This window comes from Bombus vosnesenskii, unplaced genomic scaffold, assembly GCF_011952255.1.
Source record: "Bombus vosnesenskii isolate JDL3184/JDL3185 unplaced genomic scaffold, Bvos_JDL3184-5_v1.1 scf7180000013272, whole genome shotgun sequence".
Lineage (NCBI taxonomy): Eukaryota > Metazoa > Arthropoda > Insecta > Hymenoptera > Apidae > Bombus > Bombus vosnesenskii.
The window spans coordinates 5,227,220-5,242,148 of record NW_022882930.1 but is presented as its reverse complement, the minus strand read 5'-3'; the positions used below and the strand labels follow the sequence as shown (position 1 = coordinate 5,242,148).

The 14,929-nt window shown below is 42.7% G+C and overlaps 1 protein-coding gene across 1 annotated transcript in view; it reads right to left on the bottom strand.

Annotated features, from left to right (window-relative positions):
* Window positions 1-14,929, bottom strand: part of LOC117231280 (fringe glycosyltransferase) — a 130,247-nt gene that overhangs the window by 15,118 nt on the left and 100,200 nt on the right. Inside the window, exon 6 of the mRNA XM_033489582.1 lies at window positions 14,546-14,631. Within this exon, the coding sequence (XP_033345473.1) occupies window positions 14,546-14,631 (86 nt within the window). The remainder of the gene's footprint in view (window positions 1-14,545; window positions 14,632-14,929) is intronic.

Here is a 14,929-nt window from a genome sequence, read left to right as displayed (position 1 = left end):
CACTCGTCAAAGTAAAAGGAAAGCACGAAAATTTGGGTGGACGTTGATCGAGCAGCTAGGGCGAGAAGACGCGCGACCCGCGGCGGACATAAATCGTGCCAATTAGAGCGGCGACCGGTAGTCGCGGACACGACGGGGCCGCTTGTATATCGCGCGGCACCTCCTCTTCTCGGGGGCTGCGCAAACGTGAGAGAACACCGACGGACAAATGTCTCAAAGGCTCGCCGCCTCCTCTTGGCCACCTATCGTAGATTTGTCCCATCGGTTCTCCGGGGAAACGAGGATAAATCGGTACGGCGGCGGTGGCGGCCGAAGATAAGGCACGGTCGGTAGAATAAATTTTTATCTAGGTAATTGTTCGAATAAATACGTTATTGTAAAACTTTGCTGTTGCTGAATAAATTTTCTCGCGAATATCCCGTTAATTTGTCATTCGGAATTCAAACTTTGCCATCTGTTGTTTATAATATAATTGCAAATTTATTATTACAAATTGCAGCAAATATAACAAAATCACGCCACGGTCATTCGTTCTCTATCTACTTGCATGAATAATAACGTAGTATCGTGAACGAGGGGCCTAGGGGAGTGTCATGCGAATTGTGAACGAGCGGTTGCTGAGCGTGTGCATGATGGGGCTTAAACAAAAGATATCAGACAAAAGACAAAGGGTTGCTAAGAGACATAAACGAATTAACGGCGGTATGAGTCGAGAAGCCAGAGAGTGCGGATTGCGTCGTCGAGATAGCGTTGTTAGCGTTGTTGAAAGAGAGTTGAATCTGTGTTGACGAGAGTTGTTAATTAATTATAATACGTTGTTACGATTAGTTCATGTTAAATAACCGTTGTTTTCTGTTTAATCCATTTATCATTAATAAACTAATTATTATTATATCTTCGGTACTGCAATAACTACAGTGGCTGCGAAAGGTATTCGTACGCCATTGTATTCATTCAAGCATTTACATGCTAATTAATTGCGTTACATACGAACGAACTTTGAGTGCGTTAAATCTCATGCAATTTGCCAATATTTTCGTAGGACAAGAAAAATTCGACACTATGAAAATGAGATGCAAAACCTGATAAAGAAACGCTTTATCTTCTATACGTGTTACAAAATGAAGTTACCGACAAGCGTCCGTACCTTCCGGCTAATCTCAACAGCCACTGGGTGAATTTTCGCCAGACTTTTATCATTTTAAAGAGCGTTTCTCGAGTAAGCTTTAGATATGCGAAACATCGATCCATGAGAAAAAGAAACAGAGGTCGGAAATATGAATCAGACGCAGTTTACGGATATTTGCAACGCAACAGCGACCTTCTCCGCTGTTTTATTTAGAATCGCTGCCACCGATATAGCGTTTCGCGAATTCGCTGTGCAACGATCGATGTCGGTTCACGGTCTACAGGACGTTTGCCGAGCCAATAGAAACTCACGAAATCGTCGATTATATTATCGAAAAAGATTACATAAAGTCACGATCAAAGGCAGGCTGTATCAGCTAATTGGAAAATAAAACCACGTGCGGATACTTTTCGTAGCTTCTTACATTTGACACGCGTTTGTTCTTGCTGTGTGGTACTTTGTCAAATAATTATTGCGATTCGTTTAATTATATTCGCCGGAGTATCTTTATTCGCTCCACGAATACAAAAATAGATAGCAATATCGGCAAAGACGAATAAATTTGACGATCAAATGAATTTATTCGTCATTCACGAATACGATTCACCGAGACTCGTTAGGCTAGGTCGTGAACAATCCGCATTTGCAATGCAACGAGGACTGCCCGGCCCTCGGCAAGAAAAGCAGGAAGACGCGCAGGTGCGCTTGAATAGATAAAACAACGCGGCTACGAAGTTCCCTCTTTCGAGATCCTCGATTACTTCTTTCGATAGCCTAACTCGTTTCATTATACGGTTATCCTATCCTTTCTAATTTTATCCCGTTGTCCAAACTATTAGATTAAATCTTCTCCACGAATCGCCATGCGATAGACTCGAGTTTTCGTTTTCTCAAACGTTAACCCTTCAAATTATGAGCGCATTTTCGTAAATCGTTCCCTCTAAACGATGAAACTAAGAACAATATCGTCGTCGATACGTGTCCTCAGTCGTCGCTCGTTCACGACAGCCTTTGTTTCACGAAATTCTCGTTGCGTCGACCAGCATATTCGAAACGTTCAAGCAACCGCGCGTTAATAATTTCATCAAACAAACAAAAATATTAACAAACTTAGACGGCGACTACTAGAACGAAAAACGTAACGTAGCATGCGTTCCATTGCGACGCGATTCCCACCCAATTAAGATTGCAATTCCCATAAACAGTTAGAAAGACCGTGTTCCGGCTGTTCGAGCCCATCCAAGATCCCCAAAGCGAAAATCGATCCGCGACGCCGCTCTCCCCGTTTGTTATCGTTCCCCCTACGTCTGACAAAAAGCTTCCCCTATTCCGCCACAAGCGTCTCTCTTGAAACGCCGAAAAATCGAACCGCGTAAACAATTTCTTCCCTGTTTGCTCGTAGTGGCGACAAATTTCTCACGCTCGCCTGCCATCCTGAAGAAACGGGCAACGGACGCGCGTCCCATGGAAAATTTCCGCTATGCCCGGTCCAATTAGTCGCGATCTCTTCGGCCGCGTACGCAAAAGTAGCGCGTCTAATTAACGTTTTCCAGGAGTCGATGGTCAGGAGAAAGTCTAAATCGAGGGGACGGCAGAGAGGAGAGGCTCTAACAAGGAAAAAGACGGGCGAACGAACGTTAGCGCGAAGAGAGAAAGAGAGAAGCGCTCATTAGCGAATACCATCGCCGGATTCGAGAATCCACCGTGCCTCTGCCCATCTCTCGGCTCTTTTTAATTGGCCAGATTAGTCCCGAAATCGCGTACCCTTTCCTCGGACCTTCCCTCTCCCTTTATTTTTCTCCGAGTATCTTCGTCCTCGTTTCTCTCGTAGTTGACCAATGGTTTCGCGTCTTTTTCAGGCGCGTTGCGCGACCGGTCGTCTCGTCGGTCCGTCGTTCGGTGTCCTTTCGGCAGCGCGCCGACACGGAATATCGGCCTCGTTAAAATACCTGGGGCCCGCGACGAAATCGAAATTTTGGGGTTACACGGCAAGCAACCGAAGAGGGGAGCGGAATCGAAGCTTTCCGTCTTCGTCCGGTGCTAAATAACCAAGGACAGATTTCGCTGATACCACCACCGTTTCAGACGATTCCTTTTTCTCTACCTTCTATTTTTTCTTCTTTTCTTCCTTTCTTCCTTAGTTTCCGTTTATCTCACGGCCCGTTTTTCGCCCTGTTCTCCGAGGCATTCCGGGCGAGCTTCTCGCGAGGGAAAAGGAACGCTTCCGATGACGAGTTCTCGAAACAGGCTTCCTCGAATTTGCTCATCGGTCTTGGACGAGCAGGAAACTAGCTCCGAGCTATAGTTTCGTGGAAAGGTGTGTAATTTGCACAGTTGATAGATACGGGTGAATGGTAATTTTAATTCACCAGTTTGGCAAGATTTGTATCCAAGTCTTATTTTCAAGGTTTTATTTAGGTTTGCCTTTTAAATTGCCAATCTGACTTGGATGGGCAAACTGACCTCGAATTTTGCTTTCGCGGAAAGATGGATAATTAGCGGACTTACGACGAGATGGTAATCTCAATTTCCTAGTTTGTGAAGATTTTTTTCCGTGTAAATCAAAGCGTTATTTCGGTTAATTAACGAACGTGGTCTACAGAAGATGTTCCTCGAATTTGTCGATTGGTTTTGAATGGAGAAACTGACTTGGAATTTTGGTTCCGAGGGAAGGTGGGTAATTAACAGATTAACAAAATGAATGGTAATTTTGATTCTCCGATTTGAAAAGACGCGTATCCGCGTAAAACAAGGTTTTATTTAGGTTAATTAGGAAACGCGGTCTAAAGAGGCGTTCTTTCAATTTGACGATCGATTTTGAACAGGGAAACTGACTTCGAATTTTAGTTTCGAGGAAAGGTGGATAATTAACCAATTAACAAAGTGACTGGTTTTATTTTTATTTTCATTCTCCAGTTTGGGAAGATCTGTATCCGTGTAAAACAAGGTTTTATTTAGCTTAATTAGGTAACACGTTCTAAAGAGACGTTGTTCGAATTTTACTTGAGAAATAATAAGAAACGAAGAAAAACGTGAAATTGTTAGATTTGCAGGATTAGCTGATTTTCGCGAAGGGTAATTTCAGTTTTTCAGTTTCGAAAGTTTCGATTCTGATGTACTTGAATTTTTATTTAGATCAATTAGGCAACTAGCGAACTTGAGAAAGAAGGGAAAGTTTCTAAAATAAGAGCATTTTAATGGACTTCGGTGAGAGTGAAATTAACCTGCTACGGTCTTCGAACCTTTTACGTCCCAATCTGGACAGCGAGATCGGAGCAAACCAAAAGAGTTTTAACGACTTTGACGTCAAGTCGGAGCCGGAAATCGTACTACCAACGATTATTTCTTGAGAGACGTAAGCAGAGACTTGCTTCATCCACCAAATATTACAACGAACACTTTGCTCTATAAATTTGATACATTTTGATGTACGTTTTCGTCGCATCTTTCGATTTTTACGCGAATTCAGGGAAACCTCTGCCTGATTAGCTATAAAATAAAAAAGACTTTTGGCAAAAATAATTCACGATAAGTCTCTGTATTACCATTTGACCGCCGCCTATTGACGTTCTCGCATAAGCAGATCGGCGATTAACATTCTCGAATAAGTAAATCGGGGACTAAATTCATCAAATGTTCGAAAAGAAACATGGCTGGAAAGCGAAAAGAGAAAGGAGAAACGCGAAATGGAAAAGAGGCGCCACGGAGGGGACGGTTGAGCCTCGAGATCGATTATCGATCCCGCGATCGAGCCACCGTACCGGATGAAACTATCGGCCACGTCGCGCACGTATCGCCACTTCATTCGTTCGGGCCGCTTCGAATCGTTTCCGATCGCCGATCGAACAACCGCCTTAGGCCTGATCGCTTCTCGATCCCGAAGAAAGAGACGCGATGGATCGTTATCGATCGTTCCATGGACGCCCCAACGTCGCTTACGATCGATTCGATTGAGACGTATATTCCGCGATGCGTCCAGTATAAACGTCTCTACCGTCTCTCTCGACCATTTCAACGTCCATTTGATTCGAAGAAATTTTTTCATTTTGGTTTCACTTCTTTGCACCGATAACAAGAAAACTTTGATTATGCGAGTGATATTATCATTACACGGGTAACGTTCTACAGAGTGTCTACACAGTGTTCGTGGTACAAACAGCAGCAGGTGATAATAAGTCGAAAACATGGAACAAATTTTGTTCATTCTGGGCTTTGTTTTCGAAAAAATCGACTTTGAATCTTCTCCGAGTACGCATGCATTTGACTATATAGCGGTTAAACGAATCACGATCGCTCTATGATAGAAATTTTCTTCGCTTTTGAAACAACACGATCGGAATTCAAAATCTTGAGTTTTTTAATTGGAAGATTTATGTAATACAAGGCTACTATATATATATATGTAGTATCGGAATACTTAAAGGCTGTGTATGTCGCTGCTGAGTACGGTCCGCTTTTCTTCTCATTTTTTGTATCGTGGAAGAAAAATCGGACTCCGGACGGTCGTCGGGATTCGAACCCGGGTTCCGAACGTTCGCAACCTAAGGCGCTAACCACTGCGCTGCCATCGTTCGACACTAGTTAGTGTCGAGTGATGATATTTTGCTGTCGAGTGCCGCCACAGGCCTTTTTTCCACGATACTACATATATTTTTTTTATTAATAACATAAGGGTGTTTCTGAAATCGCGATACAACCGTAAGATGTGAGATACTTTTACCGTGAGAAATTACCTTTTCTCCGATTGTATCATAATTTCGAAACACCCTATATTACACGCGAGCTCCTATCATATTCTTTTATTACTTGAAAATACGTCGACCATATTACGGCGAAAACAGGTGAATTTTCCACGATGGAATATCTCCTAAAAACAGAAGTCTCCGAGGATGAGATTAAATCTGGATTCCCTTCGACGACTTTGTTATTCCCATGCGTGTCACGATGGAAAGCTCCCAAGCTTTTCCACAAGCCGAATCGCTCCTCCCCTGGTACGTATCTTTCTCGCCGCGACAATAAACGGAAAAGTAAAAAATACGACGGCAAAAACTATGTGTCGTCTATGTGGTATGGTGAAGCGTAAGGGAGCGACGACTCGATCGATGGACCATTTCCACGCTTCCCTTTCTGGTAGCTGCGAAGATCAACGACCCGGAAGATTAGAAAATCAGGTTAAGACATCATCGTCGTTTCAACTTGCGATAAAAAACGGCGAGGAAAAAACGTATAGTATAAGCGAGAGAAAGCAGAGAAGAAATTATTCAAACATAGTTGGACACCATGCAAATCGATTCCAACCATATAACACGTTAATAAAACAGCTGACGGCTTTATCGTCACCGTAAAAAGCGGCATCGTTGGTATTTCCTGGCCATCAACGAGCCCGTTACTGTCGTCGAGCGTTTTAATCATCCATTCGCTTCGTTCCTTCTAACCGACCGACATTTTCATAGAAAAACAAATACGAGGCGAACGAGATAAACGGATCCTCTCGAGTCTCACGTATCGAAGATGCGGGCGGAGAGGCGAAGATGGTGGACAGGGAAGGAAGCGAAGGAAGCGTCCAAAGGATCTCTTTGATTCCATTATTGCTCGCCTAATTGGATTCCACCGCGTGATCGCGGCCTGCAACGTCTATAAACCCGCGGCCGACCAAACCAATTTGGGCATTCCTACGGATACGTGGCCGGTGGATCCGTCGCCGATCTATAGATCACTCGACCCGGCTACCTGATGGCTCGCCAGCCTGAATTTTCGGCCGATCTCTGATCGTGCAAAAGCCGTCTCGGTATTCCGGCTCCTTCGCTGCTAGACAGAAACTCAATTTTCGAGGGTGGCATCGGTTCAGGGCTTTCATTTCATTCGGAGAAACATTATGGATCTATCGATATTTGTCGCGACCCGGTATATCGTTGTTTTAGGCGTCTGTGTTTTTTAAGAGTCGATTTAGATCGAACGTCGAGTTATTAGGTTGTTCGAAAAGTTTCTTTCGTTTCATGAGAAAATAATAGACGCACAACGTGTTTCGTTTTATATTACTTTGTCGAATTACGTACGATCCAATTTGTTCTGTTGACATAAACAGCGTGACATTTCACACACTTGGTTTCGCGTTCGTACGAAGGTGCACTGTTGTAAAAAACACGTTTGCCAAAGAAAGACACTTTCCGGACAACCCATATTTAGCAACTTATCGCGCGTGGGCAGTAAAATTTTGTCCAACGATTCGGTAAAACGATTCAGTCGAGTAAATTCGTTCCGTTCAATTTTTCTAGTCGAGTAGGCTTTCCCAAACCATTCGCTGTCAACTGGCTGAACCTGTAGTTCAACTACACTAATTCCTACGCAGTGATAGTTTGCAAGACACTTTCCATACAGTAAATCGTTTAACAGTAAGTGGCTACCGTTACTTGTCTCAATTAATTGGACGTGCTCCAAAAAGCCTAGAGAGTCGGTAGTTTGTCTTCGATTTAAAAATTATTATGGTCGATCGGCAACTCCGGAATTAGAATCGTTCGCAAAATTATATTTCCCAGTTTCTTTTAGTATTCCGTACGTTTTAATGGTTCTTTTACTTTGTTACATATTCCATATTTTGTACGTTTGCAAAGAGACAACAACGTTTCGAAATCGAGGATTTTGTTTCGGGAAAGAAAACACTGGAAATGTTTGCAAATTTGTTTTCTGCAGTAGCCTTCTTCCCTTCCTTGCATCGATATAAAAAGTATAAAAAGTAACATCGTCGCTGGAACAAGATCGGTAGAGCGCAAAAGGGTCGATTCCATCTACGAAGATTTTATCGTTTTCCCTCTTTGAATAAAAACAAATCGAATTAGAATTTAGCAGACCTGTTAATCAACTACGACAGGGAGGAAACTCTATCGAAGAACTTGTTTAATTAACCCTAGACAAAATGTAACTGGACGTTTCCAAAAGCACAGGTTCCTGTTTTATTAATCTCTCTTCCCCTCAAACTCACTTTCACCGAAAAAGACCAGTTCGAGCACCAGAAACGCGAGTGCCGAGCATGATTAATCGCGTCCCTCGACAAATAAACCTGTTCAACCTGCAGAGATGCAAAAGAAACCCGAAAGACGTGTTTTAATCGGTATCACGAGGAAACTGTCGAAATCACTACAAGTACGCCAGCGTTGATTACACGCCATGATTCGGAGGAATGCCACGTAAATGTTGCAAGAAAGTGAAAATTAAAAAGCACACAAAGTCTTTGTTCTTTTATGGAATCGTAAGCGTTGTCAATTGAAATCGATTATCAACCAGTCCAGTTCCTACTATTGACTTTAACGCGTTGACCGCCACGACACCCGTATTCGGGTGTCAGCAAAGTTTCTGGTCAGGCCGCCTAACCCATATTCGGGTGTCGCTTATTTGACTACTTGCGAGGGATCGTCGTAGGTATTTGAAAAGATATTCCATAATAATAAATTGTTAATTGATAATTAATTGTAATAATAGTTGAATTGTTATAAAATAGAAATACGAAAATGGTTTATCAAAAAAATCATTTAGAATGTAAAACTTTAAAGCATTCTATACATAGCCGAGGTTGGTCGGGACAATTTGAACAATAAGTTGTCGTTTTCTTCAAATTCTTTCGTGCCTTTGTTCGGTCCATTCGACGTCTTTTATTCGCGTAACATAGTTTGCACGCGCGTCTAATGCTTCTTCCGGAATCGTTTTTCCGAACGGCGATATTATGCCGACTCCGTCGAAGACAAGAATTTTTTGTATTTTCAGACAACCCTGATAATTTTGAAACTAATAATCGTCTAAATATTCTAATATTTATATTTTTCCTTGTTGCAATTTTGTAAACCGTCAAAGCGTTTACAACAGAAATTCGCAGAAAGAATCGAATGCCAAGTTTTCCGTACCATTTGATTCCTTTTCTAATTGCGGTGGCATAAGAAACCATTTGGTCGGAATAATCTATACCACGCTTTCCTTCGTTATATTCGACAACAGCTAGTGGTTTTAACGTTGCGAACAAACGAAACGAAAGATCATTCTTGAGACCACCGCTTGAGCGATTCGCATTACCAAAATATCGATGGGAGCACCTAGCAGAGAACGCTTGATACTGCTGTACGCGTGGCTTGACGGAGATTTCTCTGAAAATACGCGTGGCAGTCAACGTGTTAATCGTCGTTCGCGACTATTCCTTTACTCGTTAACGTGAAATTTTGATGTCAATCGTAACAACGATATTTATTATATCTCGTTAGAATTTTGTTATAACCCGATGATAAATCTAAGTCGTTTGCCAACCAATTTAATTCGTATTCGTTCAAATTAACAGTCGCTCGCGAGTATTTCTCTGCTTCACCGACGTAAAATGTTTAATACCAATCGCAACAGTGATACGCAAAGTGCGAACGCTCGTACATTTATAGAAAGTTGAAAAATGCATCGAATACACATAATATGGAAATTTACGGTGGTTACAAAAGATGTTCGCAAGATCGTTGCCTGTATCGTATCGTTTACGTGCTAATTAATTAGATTCAAGTATTAGGTTTAATAATATCAGATGATATTATTAAAGTTAAAGTAGATAGATCTATATCATTATGCCTTTATCTAAATAAAAATCAACGTTAATTCTGGCGAAAATACCTTCTTCTTACTGGCTTCTTTCGTTTTATGAGGAAATAATAGACGCACGATGTTTCTTGTTTTATATTGTTTTGTCAAATTACATACGATCCATTTTGTTCTGTTGAAATAAACACCGCGACGTTTCACAGACTTGGTTTCACGTTTGTACGAAGGTGCACTGTTGTAAAAAACACGAACGATTATTTACGAAAGAAAGACACTTTCCGGACAACCAAACATATGAAACATTTTGATACTACGAGAATGAAAAGTTGCAATGTCACCAAGATTTCTTAATTAAGTTGCATCTTGACGAAAATAAGCCGACATTCGCAAGAAGCGGTAGCAGAACGAATACGAAACACAGAATCGAGTTGCCGCGGGTGCGTGCGTGCACGTGGGTGGCAATCAGCTTGTGCAGGCCCATTGTGAACGCACGTTCGTCGTTAATTAAGACCCATCTCCGCGAGATCCAGCTGAACCAGTGCACGACTCGGACGGACGGCCAATAAAAGCGAAAAATCACCGAGATTCCTTCTTTATCGCGACATCTTCGCAGAATCGATCGATCTTCTTTCGATCGACAGAATTCAAACCGAACCACTCGTAAATTTCGTTCTTCCGTTCTTCTTCCTGTATCTTCTTTTCTTTCTTTTCATATTAATAATAATTTCGCGACTTTGCGAGGGTTCAGAAAAATCAAATCGAATCGAATGAAATTTTGACACTCGTGACCAAACTCGACTTTGATTTGCGTAGGAAATTTGTCCAAGATTGCACAGAATGCGCATAATGCGTAAAATATCCAAATTATAGCGCTTTATACGACGTTTGGCAGATAAAACAATTTTCTACCGACGTTCTACATTTTTAATTACATTCTGAAATAATATGAGTTTGCTTAAAAATCCACAATCTACTTACGGCAACGCTGGTAGCTCCGATCCTCTGCGATGCTCGTGATGGAGATTTCAGAGAGCAAGTTTGAAACGTAATTTTAATAATTAGCCCTCGGGACCAATTATCGTCACGACTGATTATGGAGATTATATTCTTTCGTTATTCGTGCGGTTATTTTAACGCTCTCGATCGTTTTGTCGGCGCATTAACGATAATGTCGGCGCAGCGAGTTTTTTCGCGGTTAATGTTAAGAGCCGGAACGTGCAAGGACTTGACCGTTACTTTGCATAGAATGATAATACCTCCATAATGATAATATACTGTGAAAATGGATAACCATCGTGATACAATTATATCGAGATCTTTCTGATTTCCGAGAAACACAGAAGACGGGGACGCGTCTTATGAAACGAACAGTAACGTTAACAGAAAATGAAACTGCGAGACTAATTGCCTGCCATCTGGAGAACCCTGTCATCTGGAGAACGACATCCGATGCAATTAACGATGCAATTCGATGCACGATACTTGAAAAAAAATTAATTAGAATGGCTGGTTTTTAAGTAACGTGGCGGTAGAATAGAAGAGAATACTTTTCGCGGTGACATTGTCGAAGGGAAGAAACGCGCGAAGGAAGTAGCCGCGATGGTGGTTGTTCGAAGAACCCGTAAAGGTGATTTGTTCGGCTATTAACGAAACGAGGATGGCACGGACGTTAATGGAAAATTATCGACAGTTAGGAGGCTCGATGCACCGTTACGACTGCCGAACGTCGTAAATAACAGTCGGTTATACGCTTGAAAATACCTTAGAGCCGTGTTAGTTTCTTGCTGCGTACCGAGTCAGCTTTAACCGGGTACAATGCGTCGAGCGATTTCCAACATTTTTCAACCAATTGAACCTCTTTAAAACGCGTATCCCCTCCCTTTATCGTTTCCTAGCGAACCAGCGGGAGAAGATTTCCGAAACTTGTAACTCTGTTCAGAGAGGAGCGTGTTCGTGCCTTCTTCGACAAAGAGGAAATAAAATTAGCGCGGCGAAAACTCTACGAAATATCATATCCCTTTCTCGAAAGAAAAGAAAAGACGAATAGAGCAACGAATAGAGCAACGAATAGAGCTCTAAAAGGTATTTCGCCCCTTCCTTCGCAGAAGCGAACAATCTCATTCCCTGGTTGATAGGAAGGAAAAAAGGAAATTAGGACGACGAGAGTTCCGCTGGTGCCGAGAGATGAAATTCTCTATCCATCCATACCGACGAGTAAGAGAAAACAAGAGGAACATCGAGTGCGCTGGTAATCCCGATCCTGGTAAACGCGAAACACGAAATCTCCCATTTCCATGAAAAACGGAGATGCGATGTAGTGACAGAAGGAGATTCGACTATCGACGATTCGGACCTTCTCGTTGGACGCGTGGAACGAAACATATCAACGTTGTGAAAAAGAGGTGGAAAGGAACGGAGAATTGGTACATCGAAGGGTCTTGGATCGGTGACTGAGACAACCGGCGAAGAAATAAGAAAGAAAGGAGAAAATGAGAGAGAAAGGAGGAGAAGAAAAGAGAGGCAGAGAACAGTGGCAACGTCCCTGAATGAGAAAGCGGTTCGATGCACTTGCACCGTTCTCTCTCCTCCTCCTCCTCCTCCGCTTCTCTACTCCGCCTTCTGTGCGGACGTGTTGCAACACGAAGGGAACCAGTGTACAGGAGGCAGGATAATGCCAGGACCGTGTATGCTACGTGGACAAGAAGAGGGAAACGCGGCCAGGGAAGATCGCAGCGATTCGAAAGCCCTCCCAGGTGCCGGGCTTTTTGCCAGTTTCATTCGTCTGCCGCTTCGATTTTCTTCCTCCTACCTGCACGTCCGTCTATCCGAATGTCTCTTCTTCCTCCGTTCTTCTGTGGGAGGAGGATATTGGAACCGGGGGAATATCATCTATAGAAACGCTGGAAAAAACGCCACACGAGGTCTGCAGAGATTGCGTTTCTTTGGCGTTCCGGTTTGTCGATTGACGTGTGCTTGATTGTTTGGCCGTTAATGGACACTGGGTAGGTTTTTTAACCCCTTAATGTACAATTTTTCTCGCACTGATCGTTCAAAGATGTACGACTTTTGTTTTAGCAAAATCGCTTCTTCATATCGATACAAATATATTCCTCGATGTTTGCTACAAATATGTTTCTTTGTAGTTCTGACGCTGTATTTTTTTGTATTCTTAACGCAATACGGGTAAAACGCAATTAACGGGTTGAAAGCTACACGAGCGAATGAAGAATTCAACGAATCGATCGAGGATGTAAAGAAACTGGCAAGTAAGCAAATTCGAAGTATAAACGAACGATCGAAAGTGTAAGCACGAGATAAAGAAGTAGGCTGGGGTTACACGCGAACGAATGGAACATACGCGAAGAACGAACGTTTTGAGAATGTAATCGAGTAAACAGAGAAGCGACGAATGTCACATCGCTGCAAACAAAGCTGCCATAGTCCGTGGTTGTCCCAGACTACCTTAATCGTGCCATCGCGACACGTGTCCGATCAATAAATCGCCAACTCCTCCTCCACCACGCGCCAAGTTCCCTCAACTGCAAATCGACGAAAGAAATTTTTCCACCATCGAAACTTCCTCTTTTCCATCTAAACCATCTCGAAGGAACGTATCCTTCGTCATCGTACGATGAAACGTGCTCGTCGATCGAAACGAGCGTAAAGTACTCCGACGTGCAGGTGAAAGAAATCTGACACAGAGGAAAATGAGGGGCGAAGCGCATCGATTATCCGTGATTTCTGAAACGATTCGATCCGTCAAACTACAGAGTCTCGAAACCGCTACGAGTCATTCCACTTAAGCGGGCAACGACGAGCAATCAGAATGGTTGATCGCGACGTCGCGCGGCTATCCGCGTTATTATCAATAAGTTCGTCTCGAGAAGCAATTCGAGCTCAACTCTGACGACGTTTATGTCACGGACCCTCGTCAATCATTATTTACCGGCGGCTAACACTGCCCCGTTGTTTGCCTTCGATTCCTCTCTACTTCGCGAATCAGACTCGAGACAACGAGCTGCTGTCTCGTCTGCGATTGGCGAAAGAAATAAATATCTCGTTGGAAAGAATCGATGGAATAAAATACTCTGATACGCAGATACATCGCCATAAATATTTAGACACGTCGCGATGTTAACCTAAACCGAACAATAATAGAAATTCTAATGGAAATTGCTGTGTTTCCACTGCTTCTGTTTTTTCGTTATTTCGTCGTTAATCTGTAAATTCATTGGTATCTCGCGCGTGTCTTGTAACATGGAATACCAAGTAAAGTAAAATTCGTTGGATCAAAAGGAGTAGGTGCGCTAATATTTATGGCCGACAGCGTACATAGTGTGTCATCGCGATGGCGATAGATAGCGGATTTTGAATTTTTCCTGCCGTCTCGTCGATAATTCTCACAGCGTGTACTCCTCTGCGCACTTTTTTCAACGCTTTCGCAATTGCCGTCACGTAACTTTGACCAGCGGTAATTACGATGTAGCAATTACAAAGAGTACAAGTCGCGAGATCATTGCGAAATTAAACAGCAGTTTGCGGAACGGCGAGAAAAAGTGGAGGTGCGTTATGAATGCTTCGGCAACGTAAATTCAAAGGGAAACGCGACAGAATCGAAGGTCGTGCAAGTTTTAAGAATTCGAAAAATCGAGAGAACTGTGTAACACTCTCTCGTATAAAAATAAGAATCCTGAATCTCTCGAATTTCTTTTTTCTCTGTTCGATAACGCGACGTGAATCGACAAGTAAAACACATTCGAGGAATTGGCAAGTGACATCGATCGTAACAAACGGAAGATTGGAGAATATTTTTGATGAAGTATATTTCTAGGTAAAACTATAGAAACTTACCCAGCAACGGGAGTCATTTTCATCGCGAGCGCCCTGCTGATGCAAAATCCGGCGCCGCCCGTAGCGAACCAGAATTTCACCTTTTGCTGGAACAGAAAACCCACACCATCCACGTTAGTTGATTACGGAAAAGATACTAATGTTTAAAAATTCAAGATCGTGATCGATCGTCCGCGAGACAGCCGATCGATCGTTGCCACCGATCGATAATCGTGGATGACTTATCGGATTGGGGCCACGATCGATTACACCTCGACGTATCGATACGCGTTCCTGCTTTGGGACAAATTATGGTCAAGCTATACGCTAACGGTTACGAGCCGAGATCTTTGATTGGAATTGATCGACGTACGATCAAGAAATAAATTTCGTTTCTTTTTCTCG